The following is a 20,107-nucleotide window of genomic DNA, read 5'->3' as shown; positions in this document are numbered from 1 at the left end:
TGTCAACTCGATATATATATTATTTCAAAAATATGTGTAAGATTTAATAATAGTATAGGAAAGGTTTTAAGTATTAGAAAAATTATAGACCTAGGACAGCACTTTTCAATCAGTTTCAAAGCCTTCTCTCTGTCTATCGAAACAATCTTCCACAAAAATGTTAAAATTGCAAATAAAAATCTCGCTCTACTTGTTGAATTCAGTGTATATTCCGCATAAAAACAAACATAGTTTACTTAAAGTAGCCAATTTTTGTTCATCATTTTTAACAAATGTTTCGTCATTTTCAATATCTACCTCTATTTTTAAAAAAAAGTATCATTTTTTCATCAAAAAATAACTGCCAATCAGCACATACAATAAATTTGTTCCATTCATATATTGACCAGATATATACTATTGTTTTCATTAGAGTGCGAAATTCAGAATCGAAATATAATAATTATTTTATTTTGCATTTCAACCAGTTTATCTAACACTATACTTCACTCGTTAAGGTAGGAATAAGATATTTACCATTATAACAGCAGCGAGTCCTAAATTAAAACTGAACTAATTAGTTTTAAATAATTTTAATAGAATGTTTATTGTATGAGAGGGCAAGGCAATTAGTTTTAAGCAATTAGAGGCAACTTTTTTATAAGTCACACTTTCACAAAAATAGAAATTTTTAAACCTAACTTTTTACATTAGTATTGTTTCCAAATACTTACTTTAATAATTTTATAACAGTCGTTGAACAGCCTACCCAGTTTTTGGATTGACGACTACTAATGTTCAACTCCGTAGCCTTGTAATTTTGAACCCAATCCAGAAGACAAGGGAACTCCTGGATCGAGTATTGGGAGAAATTCGCCTTCGTGGAGGACTTTTTGATGGAGCCAACCCGCATTTGCGTTACATGGGCCAGACAAGACCACGAGAACGTCCCGCGGTTAGCCTGGGTACTCTAGCCCATAAGACTCTAACTCATGATTCGTCTACCACTAAGGATATTTCACGTCAGCACTGTGGTCGGTGCAAGCCGGATGCGGATTCGTATCGACCCGCCATCGTTGGAATTCGAACCCAGTCACCTGATTGGAAGGTGAACGCTCTATCCTCTGAGCCATCGAGGCTCAAATATTTACTTAGCAAACTTCCGGAAATTTCCGTATACAGTACAAAACACGGAATCATAATGTCTATATCAGTGGTTGCCAACTGGCGGCCCGCGGGCCACATCCGGCCAGCCAAACCTTTTTTTGTGGCCCGCGAACTTAAATATATTAGTTGTAATTTTTGAGGTAAATTTTCGTAAAAAATCTATATGGGTATAAAGTACTTTGCTTCGTTAAAAAAGAAACCTAATTTCTTCGTTTCTAGGAAATTTAACATAAAAACGGTGCAAAAATTTCTTTCTCAGGTAAAAATCTACTTGTTATTTTAATTCGTAATTCAATACTTTTGTTTTGTACAACTTGATAAAAATCTGACAGTAATAGTTAATGTTTCTTCAAACACGAAAGAGTCCTATATAAAATTTTGATAAAGTTGCTGCCCGCCATTTGACTGGTGTTTTTAATTGCGGCCCCCGGCCTCATGTAAGTTGGAAACCCTGGTCTATATAAAAATTTTGATGTTTGATTCTAAAAAGGCTCTCCTAAACAAGTTAGAATTGCGGTGTATAATTATACTGATCCNCACTGTGGTCGGTGCAAGCCGGATACGGAATTGTATCGACCAGTCATCGTTGGGATTCGAACCCGGTTCACCTGATTGGAAAGTGAACGCTCTATCCTCTGAGCCATCGAGGCTCAAATCTTTACTTTGCAAACTTCCGGAAATTTCCCTATACAGTACAAAACACGGAATCATAATGTCTGTATTAGTGGTTACCAACTGGCGGCCCGCGAGCCACACCCGCCAGCCAAACCTTTTTTTGTGGCCCACGAACTAAAATATATTAGTTGTCATTTTTTGCGGTAAATTTTCGTAAAAAGTCTATATGGGTTTAAAGTACTTTGCTTCGTTACAAAAGAAACCTAATTTCTTCGTTTCTGGGAAATTTAACATAAAAACGGTGCGAAAAATTTCTTTCTCAGGTAAAAATCTACTTGTTATTTTAATTTGCAATTCAATACTTTTGTTTTGTACAACTTGATAAAAATCTGACAGTAATAGTTAATGTTTCTTCAAACATAAAAGAGTCCCATATAAAATTTTGATACAGTTGCGACCCGCCATTTGACTGGTGTTTTTAATTGCAGCCCCCGGCCACATGTAAGTTGGAAACTCCTGGTCTATATAAAAATTTTGATTTTGATTCTAAAAAAGCTCTCCTAAACAAGTTAGAATTGCGGTGTATCATTATACTGACACGTGCTCTTTATACGTATTTTTAACGACAAATTCGTGTTGTTACTAGCAAAAATATCACTTAAAAGCATTGGTCACTGAAAAAGTAAAGAAAAAAGCGTCATCGACCAGTGGCGTACTTACGATGACTCGAGCCCCTTAGTCAGATTCATAAATATGGAACTTTCTGTAATAATTTCAAGGCGTCTCCGCCCTTAATGCTTCTTCCCTTCACTGTGGTTCTGCGGGGGTGTTATTTATGTCACTGCTGGCGACACATTCTATAGAAAATAGAGAAAATAAATAAAGGAGGAAAAGAAAGAAACTTTCAATATTCAAAGATTCAGAATACTTTATTTAAGTTAAGTCTGGGAATATTTTGCATTTTTACTGAAGAAACAAGATAGTCTACAGATTAGTTAACTTAAAGAGCACAGGGACAAATTTCGAACTTTGACTGTAACGTGATTTTTCGTAGAAATAGAGGATTGAGATTTTATGAAGATAATGATAAGACTTATTATTCAATTCGAGACATGATCTTTCAAACATTTAAAGGATAGAATTTTTCATGACAATAAATAAAGACAAGACTAACACTTTTATAATACATGCTTTATCGAAACTCTTTCGTCAGGGAAAATAATTTTTTAAAAAAAAGCCACAGTTTAAGGGCCTTGCAGTTGAAGCAAAATAATAATTTTAAACTATATATGCCAGTTTGCCATTAAGAATTAATTGGGCTTTAGAAGGGACTAATAGCTAAGTAAAAATTCCTTATCTCGCATTTGATTTGTTAAGAGCATGTCGGCATAAGACGCGCCTTTTTTTGTGGTCCAATCAAATCCAATGATCTTGCAACTTCATGTTGTTGTTTCTTTTTCAAGTACGAATCCTACTTATTTATCTAAATATGTCACCGAGTCCCGGATTCCAGTAAGGCTACGAAACTATAACCTTTTTTTAAATAATTCTATGCCCTAACCCCCGGTCCGTGGATCAAATGGTACCGGGTCACCCATTTAATTGAAACTGAATTTAAATTCCTAGGTTTATACCCCAAATTAAAAATATCTGTGTTCCATTAAAATTTTATTTATTTAAATAAAAGGGGGGCCCCCGAAGGTAGTGACATAAATTTTTTAATATTTGTAATGTATCATTGTCTCCGATTACCCCCAGATGGAACCGTCTCATTGCAAAGAAACAAGCTCAGGGTTCTCATTGATTTAACGTTCTAGTAAGTTAAAATGTTAAATCACTTTATATTTATTTTTTGGTGTAACTGTATTTTATTTTGAAGGCATGTTTAAATACAATTAAATTAAAATTAATAAATCAAAATAATCCAAAATATAAATAGTCAACGTCCCCCCTCCCTCCCGCCAACGGGCCACAGTAAAATTATCAAACGTTGACAGGTCCGCAGTGATAAAAAGGTTGGAGAACACTATCTTTAAAGACAGTACGAATCAAACATCTGTCTAACGTTTTTAACAATTTAAAAGCTTTTACGTTGTCTTGAAAGCATATATGCAAAATTTGTTAATGAAATAAAACGAAATAAACTACATGCACTGGTGAATGATTACTAAAAATCCTATATCGCAACCGCAATGGTCCTTAATGCGGTAGTTCTTAATGCTATACCGCAATGGTTCTTAACTTGAAACGGATACCCCCAGATGGAACCGTTATAGTTATAGTTTTAGGCATCATATACAATATCGGATTTTAAACTTTCCCGGTTATATATTTCCAATTACAACAGATGTTTTAAAATTATAATTATATATTTTTTCTTCTCTCCTAGGCTATGAGTGGCTAGGTTGGAAGAACGATAGTGGAGGCATTAGCACTCTTTCAACGGATGTTTTAACTGGGGTAGAATCTCGTCCCATTGAGATTATCTTCACGTTCGATGTGGTCAGAAACTTCTCGGCTCTCTACTTCTATTGCAACAACATGCATTCCAGAGACGTCCAAGTAAGTCTTACCTATATTTAAGTTTTCAATTTTCGAATGAATTGCGCCTTTAAATACGTTGATTTCTCTATTTGAAAATTTTAAATTGCAAAACTTTATGTTCTTCCTTTTGGCACTGCAGCCGGTTACCGGCTAACTTAGTCTCAGTCAGTTTACCCCATCTAGATCTATTCGATGCTATATTTCTCCCTGTATTAACTCCCAAGTCCTTTAACCACTTTTCAACTCTTACTAACCATCTTGTTCTAGATCTTCCTCTTTTTCCCTTTGTTTCAAGGTTACTTTTTAATACGTGTCCTAGCCACCTTATTTGACAAACCTTGATCATTTTTACTATGTTAGGGTCTTTATATTTTAATTGTAATTCATGGTTGTAACGAATTCTCCAGGTTCCGTTATTGCACCAAACATGTTTCGTAATATTTTTCTCTCGAAAGTCATCAGTTTCTCTTCATCTGCTTGGTTAATTACCCAGCGTTAGCTGCCATATAAAACTATTGATCTCCCTAGTGTCTTAGTAGTCAACTGTATTTTTGTTTCACAACTTATGAATTTAAATTAGAACTAGTTTCTCAATTCATGACAACATCTGTTACAAATGTTGATTCTACTTTTGATTTAAATTTTTTTGTCTTTATTATTCTTCATTCTTAAACCTATTTTTAAAAACTTCATGGTAAAATAAATTTTAAAAAACGGCAAATGGAAATTTTTAAATATATATATATTTTTTTTTTGTATATAGTCTCACAATCTAAGATGTTAGTTAAGTTAAACACAATCTAAGATGACTTTTTAATTTACATTTAGTAATAAAGCACCCTTTTNTTTTTTTTTTTTTTTTTTTTTTTTTTTTTTTTTTTTTTTTTTTTTTTTTTTTTTTTTTTTTGTAATAAATTTAATATAAATTATTTTTATGCATTCTTTTATCTTAGATATTATGAATGATTTCACACTTTAAGTGTTTGGTTTAAAATATAGTCATATATTTTTCAATTCTGAACATTGTTAATTTTATTGTTTATTGGAAACCTTATTAACCTGTGAAAGTACTTATTATCTAATTTGTTGTATTCTGTTTATTCATTTTTTCAACATTTTGCATTGCAATTTAAATTAGAACTCGGAATTATGCGACTTTTTCAAGTAAAACAGAAAAATATACATACAAAACATATTCAAAATGTTTAATATTTTGTTATTTTTAAATTTACATTTAATAATTGAATAAGAGAACGTAAATTAATCAAAGGAACACAGAAATAAACCGTAAATAGTTTGATACAATATCTAAAGATGGCAGCACCATAAAAGTCAAAACATGTTTGTGTTTTGAGAATTATAATTTTTTAAAAATCTTTTTTGAGAAATTAAAGCTTAGTTTGAAAAAGATTCAGATAGAATTAATTGAAAAAAATATTTCTCTTTGAAACAATTTTTTTAAATGTATATGGAATTTTATTCCTTAAATTTAAACATTCGATAATCTAGTGAAGTTTTTCCTGTTTATAAGTAAAGTTTATAGATGGCAGCACCATATTCAAAATATTTTACTCGTTCTTGTTTGCACTTCGACAACTGTTTCTGAATATTACAATAAACTGAATATTATAACTTACAATAAAAATTATTAATTTTTATTCTCTAGGTCTTTGCTTCTGCAAAAATATGGTTCAGCGTGGGAGGGCGATACTTCAATAACCAAGCAGTTCAGTTCTCATACATGCCTGACATATTTTTCGAACGCTCTAGAAATGTCACCATCTTCCTGCATCATGGAATAGGGCGTACTGTGAAAGTCGAACTACATTTTGCAGCTAGGTGGATACTTATCTCCGAAGTTAGTTTTGATTCAGGTAAGTCTTCTTTTTCGATATCAATTTTCAAAATAAATGTTTGAATTTTTATACAGGGTGTACTCTAGGCACCACTCTTATTTTCGAAAATAAATTATTAATTTAAATAGTACTGGTTTTTAAAATCCTAAACCTTTTACTGACAATTCTTACATCACCCTACTGAATTATTCGAACCAATAACATTTAAATTATCTACCTGTAAATTTTATCAAACTATTTAAATAGTACCCAAAATGTAAATTCTGAATCCATAATGATTGACCTTGATAACAATTCTTCAAATACCGATAATGTTTTCAGAGGTATAAATTAAGAAAATGTAGTCACTGTTCCGAAGGACCAGTAATTAAAAGTAATACTACTCCGTAGGCATTTTCAGTGGTCCTTTTCCTATTGGGATTAAATCTCTTAAATCTTAATATTAGAAATACTTAATATTAAATATTAGAATTTGTTTTCAAAAAAAAAAAAATTCTAATATTTAAGGTTTAATATAAAGTGTTTCTAATTTTTAAGATTTAGTATTAAGTCTTTCTAATGTTAAGATTTATGAGATTAAATCCCAATAGGAAAAAGACTTAATATTAGATCTTAAAATTAGAAATTATCTAATCTTAGTTCCTAAAATTGGAAATAGTCTATAATCTAAATCTTATTATTATAAATACTCAATATTAAATCATAAATATTTTTTTTTCTTTAAGAATCTAATAAATTTTATTTAATTTAAAAAATTTAAATGAAGAAAATGTGTAATGTTCGCAATTATGACGGAATGTGATATTAGACAGAAATACAAGCCAAAACACTAAACTGAAAATCGAAAAACCTAAACAGTGTATCATTCCTTTACATCTATCCAGCGGATTACTTGTAATTATTTAAATTATTTTATGGTGATCCAAGTCAAATTTTAATGTTCACTGACCAACCGATAATTTCGTATCCTGATTTCTTCTTCTTTCGTTAAATCCATTGCTGTTTTTTTTTTCTATGATTTTTCTACTTTTATTATTTTCTATTTTCTGGCTTTTGTTTATTTTTTCTCACGTGTATATTGATTTATAACCAATAGATTTAGTTACTAACGACCATATTTTTACAAGAATTATTAAATGTTGGTGATTATTATATGCCAATAACCATCCTAATGGAGCATAAAGTAACTCAAGTTTACTTTTTTAATTTTAGTACCAGCTGTGGGTAATTTCACGGAAGAAGAACCTCCTGCAGCTCCACCTATAGGTAGTATGTTTTACAATTTATTTATATCCAATATTAATTCAGTTTTATATTGCATTAGAGTTATCTTAGCATTTTTATCTTTCAATTTTTTTTTATCTTGTAAAGTTGACATTGGCTTAGCTCATGAATCGACTGAATTAAAACATTGAATTACTAACAATAATTACTAGTAATTGATGGAATTATATTGATTTGAATTACGAAAATCTATAAAATATAAATAAAAAATATAAATAAATACATAAATAAACATAAAAGTTAATATAACTTATTAAAAAGTAAATATAACTTATTTACCGTTTAATAACTTTAAACTGGAAAATAAATTTGTTTGTCACAAAATGTTGCATTATAAAGTAATATCATGCGATTATTTTTTTTATAAACAATAATAATAAGGAAACATTTCCTTTAGTCCCAGTAACAGTAACATTCCAGCACGATAGCGGGTGCAACAGATTATTACACTTATGCAGATTATTTTTATTTTATTTTTAAAAACGCACGCAAACAAATTGGAGCAAATTGCTGTGACTCTTTTGTAAAGCATCTTTAAACTTGCTTCTAATAAAATAGGGGAAAAAAACTGAGTTGAGAAAACACTGCAAATAACAAAAAGTATAGAATTTAAAGTATAGAAATATACAGGCGTAACTGTATAAGGATTTATTCCTTTTTCAACTTAACTTAACAACTTTCAACTTAATTTATTCCTTATTCAACTTAATTTAAAATAAAGAAATTTTTTATGTATAATTTTTAAGGACCTTATATTTGCATATTTCGCTATGGGTATGTTAGATGAAGCTGAATATTTACAATAATAATCTCTGCCTGATTGAGTTGGAGTCAGATGGAGATTATTATTGTGAATTATTAGAATTTGGATTTATGAAAATAATGCTGTTGATTTGTTCTGTAACACCTGATACCAGGCAATTAGTTATAAACTTTAAATTTTGAACTTTAGAAAGATTCCGCAAGGCATTGCATGTTTCTCTCGAATTCTTGCCAGCGTTTTGCGAAAATTTTCCTACCAATCACAGCACTACTTTGAAATTAAAAATAAGATTAAGGCTAACGTAAGACAAAGAGCCGTGATAGGTCAGTGAATCGGGTTCGAATCCCAACGATGGCTGGTCGATACGAATTCCGCTTCCGGTTTGCACCGACCACAGTGCCGACGTGAAATTTCCTCATTGGCAGACGGATCATGGGTTACAATCCCCTTGCTATCAGGCTAACCATAGGAGGTTCTCGTGGTCTTCCTCACCATATAACATAAAAACGGATCAGCTCCATCAAAAAGTCCTCCACGAAGGCAAATTTCTTCCAACGCTTGATCCAGGAGCTCCCTTGTCTTCTGGATTGGGTTTAAAATTACAAGGCTACGGCGTTGAACATTAGTAGTCGTAAACCCAAAAATTGGGACGGCAGTTCAACGACGGTTATAAAATAAAATAACGCAAGACAAACACTATGCAAAATTTTTCTAATAACCAAAATCAAAATCGTGAATATAACGAAAAAAAGTATTACTGGTAAATATCGTTAAATAAAAAATAAATAAATTATTTGCCGGTAAATATCGTTATAACTTTTATTAATTTTACGCTAATAACAGATATCTGGATTTTCTTTTTCTTTCTTGTATTGTAATGATCGTATCACGTGACTTTTCTGTCCAATCAGAATTCACAAAATACTTAGATCACAATTATTATAAAGATACAGGCCAGAAATTCACATTCCTCTTTTACTAAGTTATAATTAACGTAGAATAATAATCACGTAATCATTAATGTCATTTGTTGTACGTGTTTTTTAATCAAAACCTGTTGTTTCATGTTCTTTTTGCTTTTCTGGTCTAGTGAGCACAGCTTTGAACGAAGATGCTCTTGGCAACCAATATGTGGGTTTGGTTATCGGGGTCTTGGCTGCTGTCATCCTTCTCTTGGTGGTGGTCATCTTTGTCATTATAGCCAGGAACAAGAGGAGGAAGAACACGTCACCCCATAACGTCCTCAGGCCGGGAGAGAACAGGGTGACCATCAACATGAAGGTAAGCTTTTTTCTTCTTTTCATTTCATACAAAAATATTCGAAAAGGAATATTCGAAGCTGTGTTTTATGTTTTGTTATGTACTTTTTTAAAATGAGAATTAAATAAATTAATATTAAGGATTAACATCACTTTGATCACTTAAAATCAAACAAGACAAAAAGGGAAAAAAACTGTTAGAGCTGTGTTATTGCTATGGGCAAATATTATTCATTATTTATATTACGAAATAGGCATGCCAAGTTAAAATTTAATGAGTAATGCTTACAGATGTTACAAATATCAAGCACCCTCATGAACGCCCCGAAATGTTTTTTCATCAAATTAAATGCGTAAAAATAGTAGCCTTTCTTTGTGAACTCGGATGTCATTTCATATAAAAATAATGAAGTCGAGTACATAAGAGTTGCTTCAATTCTATATGCTGCCCTATGCAGACGACACTTACTTGTCAAGGATCCTCTCCATGTAATACAAATGCCATCAAAAATTCTCCTCGTAGGCAAATTTCTTCCAATACTTGATCTAGGAGTTCTCTTGTCTTCTGGATTAGGTTCAAAATTACAAGGTTATGTAGTTAGTCGTGATGGCTCAGGGGATAGAACGTTCGCCTTCCAATGAGGTGACCTGGGTTTGAATCCCAGCGATGGTTGGTCGATACGAATTCCGCATCCGGATTGTACCGACCCCAGTTCTGGCGCAAAATATCCTCAGTGGTAGACGGATCATGGGTTAGATCCCCTTTGCCGTCTGGCTAACAGTGGGAGGTTTTCGTGGTTTTTTTCTCTCCATGTAACGCAAATGGAGTTACTCCATCAGAAAGTCCTCCTTAAAGGCAAGTTTCTCTCAATACTTGATCCAGAAGTTCCCTTGCCTTCTAGATTGGGTTCAAAATTACAAGACTATGGATTATTATTAGTATATTATTAGTATGGAACATTGGTAGTCGTAAACTCAAAATTGGGTCAGCTGTTCAACGACGGTTATAAAAGAAAATAAAATCTGACCGAAGAGCGTTGTGAGTTAAAATCCAAATATTTTAAAATTAATTTATAAGTTAACAATTAAGTGCACACGATAGGTAAATTATTCCCAAATAATTACGGTAAACGTGTCATCTAAGAAATCGTATGGAGACGTAATATTTATACACTAAGGTTAAGTATTATTTAATGTTTGTCAATAAGTTAATTTTAAGTAAAGTTAGTATTTAATGTTAGTAAGTTAGTATATAATGTTAAGTATGAAACACTAAAATAATTTTTTAAAGAATAACTAATATGATTTGCTGCTCATATTTATTTGTTTTAAGTACTAACTAAAATTGCGATAAGTATTACACAGAATAAGAAAAATATTTCCACTAAAGTCAAGTTTCCGTAAAATCAAAAGCCTGTTTAGGTTAGGTTTTGCTGTATAAAATATTAATCAACGTCCTCCGACTAAGAGTTCAACAATTCAATTTTCTTACAATGGCGAAAAATGTCCAATTTAAATCAAATTCTTTCCTCCAAATCTAGATTAAAGCAACGAATGTTCTACTTTTTATTCTAGGATTGTCCCCTAATACTTTGATTTTAAAGTTTTGGTTTTGACTTACAACGCACCGTGACTGATAGAGCAATTATGATTGTTTTGTATCTGTTGATGGATTTTGCATAAGAGTTTTTTTCTAATGCTAACTTTAGAACTATTATGTTAAAAAAGGACACTGCGATAGCTATTTGTCAAATCTCTTCCTCACAGCAATAAAAATAACTTTTTATAATAAGCGTGAAATAAAAAAAGACAGAATCTTAAATAACTTTTGTTCTAATAATCGAATTTTCCTGTACTAAGTGTCCAAAGGCGCGGCCTCAAATAATTTAATTAATTAGTGCTAACTATCAATTAAGTTGCAAAACCAGACACAAAAATGTACTTTCTCTTAACTAACATACCTTTTTTTCGACGGAGTTGCATTTTTTGACTAACAAAATATGCGAAGGCAGGGATAGCCTGGTTATTAGGGCACTGGGCCAATGTCCAAGAGGTCGTGGGTTCTGTCCCTGTTGGCCGAAGATACCCCGTGTAGTAAATGGTGACTGATGCACGTCAAATCTGTCGAGTCACAAAGTCCTCCATGTTCCCATAACAAATCATACCTCTGGAGGTATTGATCCAGGAGTTTCCTTGTCTTCTGGCATGGTTCAAATTTACAAGGCTACGGAGTTGAGTATTAGTTGTCGTAAACCCGAAATTGGGTCGGCTGTTCAACGACCGTTATAAAATGAAAATAACAAAATATGATAGAAAGCCGCAATCTGGAAAATATATTCCTTTTAGTTTAGTCTGGAGTGTTGTCAAAATGTCCCATAATGTTAATTACACTTAATGCAAATTTTCTGGTATTTGGGGAACTTTTTAAGCGAACCGAAAAGTTTTGTCTGACTAAAAAAGTTTTGTTCACTAGTTCGTGAAAATCTAATAGTTAGAATAAAAGTTATTAAAGATTTATTTTTTTCATTTTGTACACCGCTCCATTTCAATTTATTACCCGTTTCAATTTCGATGCAACAGTCTTTATATTATTGCTTTTTTTTTCTGAAGACAACAAACGGATCAAGTTCTCGACGTTTCGGCCCACTCTTTACTAAAAAAATAACTAGTCCGATGACCAAAAACAGAAAGAAAAGCTATATCTAAACACAATTAGCTGGCAGGAAACAAAACTTTCGACCAAAAGCAGGATTTAGGCTATGATGTTTGTAATGCTATTATAAAAACCACGTTTAGTAGAAATCCGAAATTTTATTCATAATTGCTCATTACCATTATTCTACGTTAATTACTGAAACGTCTAATAGATTTATGACACATTAGAAATTAATGTGTTGCATTAGTATCACTACAGTGATATATGCATTGCTAAGATGAACACTGAGCAATTGGCAATATACCCCCCCCCCCAACTTGAGAGGGAAATTTATTATTTATTACTGCAATTCATATTAGACTCAGCTGAGATAAAATGACGCACACTCTATTCATTATAACCTGCTGGTGATTTCTCAAGCTCATGTTAAATTATATATTATAAATCTTATTTCCCTATCATAAGACAGAAGATTTAAAAGGCTAAACGTAAATAATTGCGTGTTAAACTAAATGACAAATTTATAACAATTACTTACAATGCGTGTATTTAACCACTTTAAGTTGTTATAAAATAACGGATGATCAATATTTTGTATTTACATTACCCCCCTGTGACAGAACGTTTTTGGGCTTTCTGCGACAAACTTCTCTAGCACTAATATCTTTCTGCAAGATACTTTTAATAATAACTAATATACATGTTATTAATTAAATTTAAAGTAACAGAAATGTTTTATATGCAAAGAAAAGCCTATTTGGTTATAATAAAATTATTTTTTTTTGTTTTGTTTTTTAAATGAATAAGTAATATTTTTAATTTTAATATCATGAGCAATATTCTCACATTTTGTGAGAGGAAAACACACTAATTATTTCCTTTTTCGCCTTTCGTGAACCATCATCACATTAAAAAATAATTAAAAATCGTAAAATCAGTGAAAGAAAAGAAAACCAATTTTTTATAAATTTTTCCCAAAAGGGAATAAATAAAAAAAATCAATTGTAGAGGAAAAAAAATATTTCAAACATTTCTGCAGAAACGAAATTTTTCGCTTCAATATTCTTTACTGTTCATTCTTCTCAAATGAGAATCGAAAAATTAAGAACATTTCTTTCCCCTCTGATGCTCGAAAAAAACATCTTTTAAGCATAATTTTAGAGGAAAAAAATTTCACACATTTTTGCAGAAAAGAAAATCAAAATTTTTTACTTTTTAAAGGAAACTCTTTCTGCAAGAACTCTTTAACGTTCTGCGACAATGTCGCCGTGTCGCCGCGATTCTGCCAAGGGGCATTACCCTTGCTTAAAATATTATGTTTAGCGAAATAAATGTTTAAGCTTATATCATTACATTTTTTTTAATTATTAATCTGTTTTATTTTTTTGTTTATTTAATTTTTTTTTTGTTTATTTAATCATTTTCTAATTATCGTTACATTATTTTTTTAATCTTGTATTATAATTGTGTAGTTTTATAATCTTCTTTAAATAGAATATAAACGGAGTTGTTTTTTTATTGATATTGAACAGCTGATCCATGTCAAATGTGCGACCCTATGAATGTTCATTTACGTAGCCTTGGCAGTAATTTTGAACCTAACACAGAAGACGAGGGAATTTCTGAATCAATCATTAGGGAAAAATTGGCTAATGGGAGAAGTTTTTAAGTAAAACTAACCCACGTTTGTATTACACGGAGAGAAAATTACGAAAACCTCCCCATTGTTACTCTTGTGGAAACGGGACTCTGACCCATACCACTGGATTGTCTACCACAGGAAATACTTCATATCAGCACTGCAAACTGGAAGCATTTATACGAATTGACCCACCATGACCGGAATTTGAACTTGGGTCGCGGCATTAGTAGGCGAGTACTCTATCCCCCGAGTGATCCAGAATTCATATAACTTTTCACGCCTTTATAATTTTAAACCCAGAAAAACTAGAGTACTCTTGATTTAAGTATTGAAACAAGCTTGCCTTCATACAGAACTTTTTGAATGATGTAACCTTATTTGAGTTAAAACGGCAGAAGAAACGAAGCTTTTCCAGTATTAGCCAGAAATCATGGAAACATACTCAGCACTCTTAATCCCGGTAGCAGAATTACGGATCTCAATCTGCAGTCACGGCAGAATTATGGATGGTCAATCTGCAATACAATGTTCGTAAATTCAAATTTGTCTCCGACCCTAGCATAGTCCAACAGGAGCTATTATTGGATAAACTAAACTTACATGTGTTTAGCAAAATTAGCGTATACAAGATAAACAAAACTTGTAAACAATTTTTAAAAATTTGTTATTTAAATTTAAATTTTTTATCCTAATCTGCAAGTGCTCTTTTAATCTGCAGATTCTCTTCTAGCTTGCAGATACTCTTTTAATCTGCAGATTCTCTCCTAGTTTGCAGATACTCTTTTAATCTGCAGATGATCTTCTAATTTGCAAATGCTCCCCTAATCTGCAGCGCCCTATGTCTGGCTGCAGTATTTCTGTTGCCAGGATCTTGACCCTTCACATTATGAAATTTGTTATAACGCTATTTCTTAAAATTTATTTATAGGATCTTGGGCTGACATTCAGTTCCTGTCCCAGTCACCTCTCGAATGGTTCTGTGTATGGTCAAGTCGCTGCCGATGATCCTGATAAACTGCTGTATCAAGAACCTCAAGACATGAAAGTGAATTACACTGGAGCTTATTGCAATGGTGAATAATTTTTGCAACATTACCATAAACCTATTTGCAGCTGTTTTAGGCCAATTTACTGAACCTACTCCAAACTTAATGTAGCTAAAAACTAACTCTTCACAAATATTGAAAATGTCGAAAACTAACCCTATGAGGCTCTAGCGTAGAATCGGAGGCCCCTTGGGTTGGCTATAATTTTCGTTTAGTTTTACTGAAATCACATTTCTGGTTACCATAATGTACTTTGCAGTCTTTGCTTTCAATGACGTCACCTACGGGTGACCGCTACTTTTGTTTATCGTTATGTGATTGGTTCTTGGTTTATTTACATGTCTATTCTTTTATTTGCCAATCAACAAAAATGAAAATTCTTAACGGATGATCTCTAGCACAATTCAATTCAATAACAGATCTTAGATTTTTAAATATAAATTACAAAAATCGAATTGTTAAACATTAATTCTTACTAAAATCGGATTGTTAGCGTAAGAACTTACATTAACTTTCCAAAAAATATTATTAACGTCACTCTGATTATTAATTTTAAAAATAATAATTGTTTAAATACTAGCGTTCCCAAATGATATTTGAGATTAAATACTTCCGATAAAAACTCTTTGATTATTAACTTTAATTGCGTAATAATTTTTATAAATAGTTTCTGTATGTTTAACAGAATTCCAAATTATTTTTTTTAAATAATAATTCGATGATCAATAACCTTTCAAATAATGACTCAGTGACCATTAAAGTTTAAAAATGATAAAATCTCTGAGTAATAACATTTTGTGATGATAAACGTCTGAGTAATAAGGTTGGAAAGTTATCAATATCTAAGTAATAACATTTTGAAATAAAAAAATTACTCAGTAATAACTTTTTAAATTGATGATTTTTAGAGAAGTAACATTATAAAATGACAAATCTTAGTGTAATAATGTTTTATAATATTGAGTATCTGAGTAATATAATTCTGAAATAATAAATCTCCGAGTATTAATATGCTTTAAATTGATATATTTTGGAATAGTAATATTATAAAAGGATAAATCACTGATTAATAGCGTTTTAGAAGTATAAATCTCAAGGTAATAAGGAATTAAATTAATAAATCTCTAAATATTAACGTGCTTTAAATTGATATATCTTAGAATAATAACATTATAAAAGAATAAATCACAGAATAATAGTATTTTAAAATTGTAAATCTCAGAGTAATAATTTTGTAAAATTTTAAATCTTCAAGTAATAGCATTTTGAAATTATAAAGCTCTAACTTTCCTAATAATAAATCTCAGATTTAATAATTTCTGTGCTATAAATTATTCTTTTAGGTTCGGCAATTTCTCGAGAATACGCTATCCCAGATGTGAAGAAGGTTATGCCCACCACCACGACCAAAACATCTCCGTTTTCAAGAGTGAACGGTCCCGAACGACATTATGCTGCCACAGCTGTCACAGAACTGCCAAACATACAAGGCGTCAGTGGTAACACTGTATACGCCGCACCAAATGTAGATGAAGAAATGTTGCCACCCGTCAGAGAAGTGCCTCGTCATAAATTACATTATTTAGAAAAACTAGGCGAAGGGCAGTTTGGAGAGGTAAATTTTATATTGTTTTATTACTTAAAAATTCTACTGATATCACATTTTGACTGGCAGATTTAAGCTTTCTTAAGGTGCACTTGAGCTTTCTAAAACCAGTATTTTGAACGTTTGAACTTTCTTAACGTGCTAGTAAAAACAAGGCTTATGGTAAAGAGAGATCCAACAAGTGAGACTGAACTAGATCAGTCAGTAGTTTTTTCAGTGGTGTGCAGAGATGTTTGTACGAGAGGTACACTTTTCGATCAGAGGTTATGCTATATGCTATTGAAAAGAAGAGTGTAATAATTGCAGGAGAGGAACCAGACTAATTTTTAAAACTCTTTTAAGAGAAAAATCGAAATCCATATGTCAAAATTTCTATTTTGTAAACACTAAGCGTAAAGAGTTATTGAAAAGGCTTTTGATTGAAAACGCTTAAATATGCTACTAATGAGAATAAAATAAAAACTAAAATTGTTTTAGAATAGTTAAAGTTTGTTCATTATTAGAAAGCAAAAACTCCAATACATAATTTTTGGTCAAAAACTGAAGAATTCTTAACAGTGGGTTCTTTAACAAAATTTTTCCAAAACACTTCTTTTACCACAAAAAATTATCTTCTTGGGATTTAGCCATTCGGTTATAAAAAAAATTATTGCATTGAACCGTAATGCCGTTCAAATTTACTTAAACCTTATTACGATGCCAAATTAAACCATATTTAGGTACCCGAATACCTTCAGAGACAAAATCGTGAAACTTTTAATTTAGAAATTCTTTATTTGAATGTGTGTCTTATACACTAAAACAAGCTATAAATAAAGAAATATGAAACAAACTTTTTAAAAAAATATATGGGGAAAAAACTGGTCAAAAAATACTAAACGTCGACACGTTTTCAAAATCATTTATCTTTGTTTAAATTTATTATTTTTTCATTATTCTTTTTTATACTCTTAAAAACTGAACTTCCGGAATCGACTAAGCATTAGATATTATATTAATATTTAGATATTGTTTGCAGCAAATATAGAAACTTATTCATCAAAAAAGTCAAAAATTGCAATTAAGTGTTTTTAATTTAGCTATAAAATATAAAATCATAGTTTAATCAACTAGTCCGTAATCAGTTCCGTAGATATATGTAACGAAAACATTCATGCAAATAATTTGAACAAAAATATATTGAGATATTTCATTAACAATTAAGAAAAATAACCGAAAAATTAGTTTTGTAAAAAAGGACAACACAGACACTCCTATGAACTTATAAACTATGAATTCTTTGTCTTTTTTATTTTTTAAATCATTATAATTTCGGTTCTATTTGACGTAGAAACGAAACTCAAATGATTTTAGAAAGAGAAAAGTGCATTGTTTTATTCTATATTTATATAAATGACATTTTAGTCAAAATTATCTTAGAAAAGGTAATCTAGTACCTTAAGCTTGCTTGCGCAATATCTTCCAACTTGAAAGGCAACGTGGTTCAATTTAACATCTGATTAAGATTTCTACAAAGTTGTGCGGCATTAAGATTCAAGTTATCAATAATGTTGTTCAACATTAAACTAATTTTTCTGCGAGTCACTCTGTGTGATAAAAGACGTTAAAGAAATGTTTTGTTTTTCAAGGTGCATCTCTGTCGCGCAGAAGGTATTCCAGAGCTGGTGGACGTCCCATGCCACGGGAACTCTTCAACTCTGGTGGCGGTGAAGAGTGTGCGTCCTGGTGCTAGCGCCAACACGCGCGCCGACTTCTTCAAGGAGGTCCGCATACTCTCACAGCTGCGAGATCCAAACATTGTGTATGTGCTTGGAGTATGCACTCAGGGAGACGGTCCCTTATGCATGGTAGTCGAGTACATGGAGAACGGTGACCTTAATCAGTACCTGCAACAGCATGTGCCAGAGACGACTGGAACACTCACTTTCAGACCAACTGGTACACCGAGTAAAACTCTGAGGTATAATACTCTTTTTGTTTCATTTTACAACCTCTTGTTAATGCAGTGTAACTTGATAAGTTGACCACCTTAGCAAATTGATCACCTGTCTAAATTTTTATAAAGAGCCATACTGTTATAAAGAACTATTATAAAGAACCATACTATTCAAAGTAGTTACATCACCTGTTTAAAAGTTTACCATCTGTCTATAGTGCGGCTTTCAGGAGAACTCCTTCAGGCACCCGTCTCGCTTCGTGGCGGGTACTATGGTTACGAGGAAAGGACACTTCGAATAGGGGTGTGGGGTGAATAGTTTTGTCTTAATCTCAGCATAGGTCGTCGCGAGTAAACCAAATGACACCTTCTTTCCTCCATTTCAAACCCTATTAGAAATATGCTCTCGCTTGTTACCATAGTAGCCCCAGACTTTTAGTCTGGAGGAGTTCTCCTCAAAGCCGCACTATAAGAGACAATCAAATAATCAAGTAGTTTCCTAACAGTTCATTGATCCCTACAAGCAGTATTTATATCGACATTCAATCACTAAATAGAATCTATGGTCTATTGAAATTTCGACCTCTACACGGCTAGCAACAGTGCTGTAATTTTAACTTGAGCTCTATGCCAGAGGACAATACAAGAATGGACAACTAGTCAAATTTTTATTTCGTGACGTAGCTAAGTTAACTGTTAAAGGAGTTTCAAGTCAAGAGTAAATATTTTCCTCATAAAAGCCACTTCCTTGCTTAGAATGTAAACAAAAACCAGTTCTGAAGCATTTCCCTTCCTCATAAATGCACAATGTAAAGCTCGTAATAGAACCAAGTGAAGCTCTTTCCTTGCTGCACAAATCGCCTTATTTATGAGGTAAATATAAGCATCAAATCAAAACAGTTAAGAGACTCCATCCCGTTTGCTTAGTGCATTCAATTGTTTTTTTTTTCATGATATGTTAATTCAGGGAATGAACGAGCGTGGTGCAAGCAAAATTTAACTTCATTCAAAAAATTTTCCGAAATTACAGACAAATTAAAAGATACGAAACTAAAAATAAGAAAATAAATTTAAAAACTTCTTTTTTCCAAGTAGATTAAGAATAAGAAAATAACTTTATTTTTAACAGACTCAAAACTAAAAATTCACAGCCCATCACTTTCCCGAAAAAAACAGTTATGCTAAATATTTCCCTCCCACGTGTTTTGGAAGTGACGTGTCCAATGTTTTAAATCATTTTTAAATTTTTATTTAAAAATACTTATAATTCTAAATTGTGTTTCCTATTTTCGCAGTTACGGATGTCTGATATATATGGCCACTCAAATCGCCTCCGGAATGAAGTATCTAGAATCCCTGAATTTCGTTCACCGGGACCTGGCGACGAGGAACTGTTTGGTTGGTAGATCACATGTGATCAAAATTGCTGATTTTGGAATGAGTCGAAGTCTGTACAGCACCGACTATTACAAGATCCAAGGGAGAGCTGTATTACCCATACGTTGGATGGCATGGGAAAGCATTCTTCTGGTGAGCATTGTTTTTAATATTTTATTTTACTTTCTAATTTAAGATGTGATCCTGGTTCTATCATTGGATGATGATTGAAGAAATAAGTAATATTTTTTTAAACCTACCAGTTGCGTATTAAATAAATCTTACACGCTGTAAAAAATTGATACTCAAATTCCACAAAACTATTTATTTTTGACGAAACCGTTTCCTGGTATTTGCTCCGAGTGAACATTTAGTCA

At 31.8% G+C, this 20,107-nt stretch overlaps 1 protein-coding gene across 4 annotated transcripts in view; it reads left to right on the top strand.

The window, feature by feature from the left end:
* Positions 1-20,107, top strand: part of LOC107448750 (discoidin domain-containing receptor 2) — a 607,770-nt gene that overhangs the window by 584,863 nt on the left and 2,800 nt on the right. For 2 of the 4 annotated variants that reach the window (XM_071184184.1, XM_043046731.2), the window contains 8 exons: positions 4,151-4,323; positions 5,972-6,179; positions 7,374-7,427; positions 9,299-9,489; positions 14,694-14,838; positions 16,155-16,426; positions 18,046-18,377; positions 19,649-19,883. In XM_071184184.1, the coding sequence (XP_071040285.1) occupies positions 4,151-4,323; positions 5,972-6,179; positions 7,374-7,427; positions 9,299-9,489; positions 14,694-14,838; positions 16,155-16,426; positions 18,046-18,377; positions 19,649-19,883 (1,610 nt within the window). Of the gene's footprint in view, positions 1-4,150; positions 4,324-5,971; positions 6,180-7,373; positions 7,431-9,298; positions 9,490-14,693; positions 14,839-16,154; positions 16,427-18,045; positions 18,378-19,648; positions 19,884-20,107 lie in introns of all 4 variants that reach the window. The other 2 variants (XM_043046729.2, XM_043046722.2) reach the window with 1 other exon arrangement.

The sequence above is a fragment of the Parasteatoda tepidariorum genome, chromosome 8, assembly GCF_043381705.1.
Source record: "Parasteatoda tepidariorum isolate YZ-2023 chromosome 8, CAS_Ptep_4.0, whole genome shotgun sequence".
Classification (NCBI taxonomy): Eukaryota; Metazoa; Arthropoda; class Arachnida; order Araneae; family Theridiidae; genus Parasteatoda; species Parasteatoda tepidariorum.
This window is presented reverse-complemented; position numbering and strand designations above follow the sequence as displayed.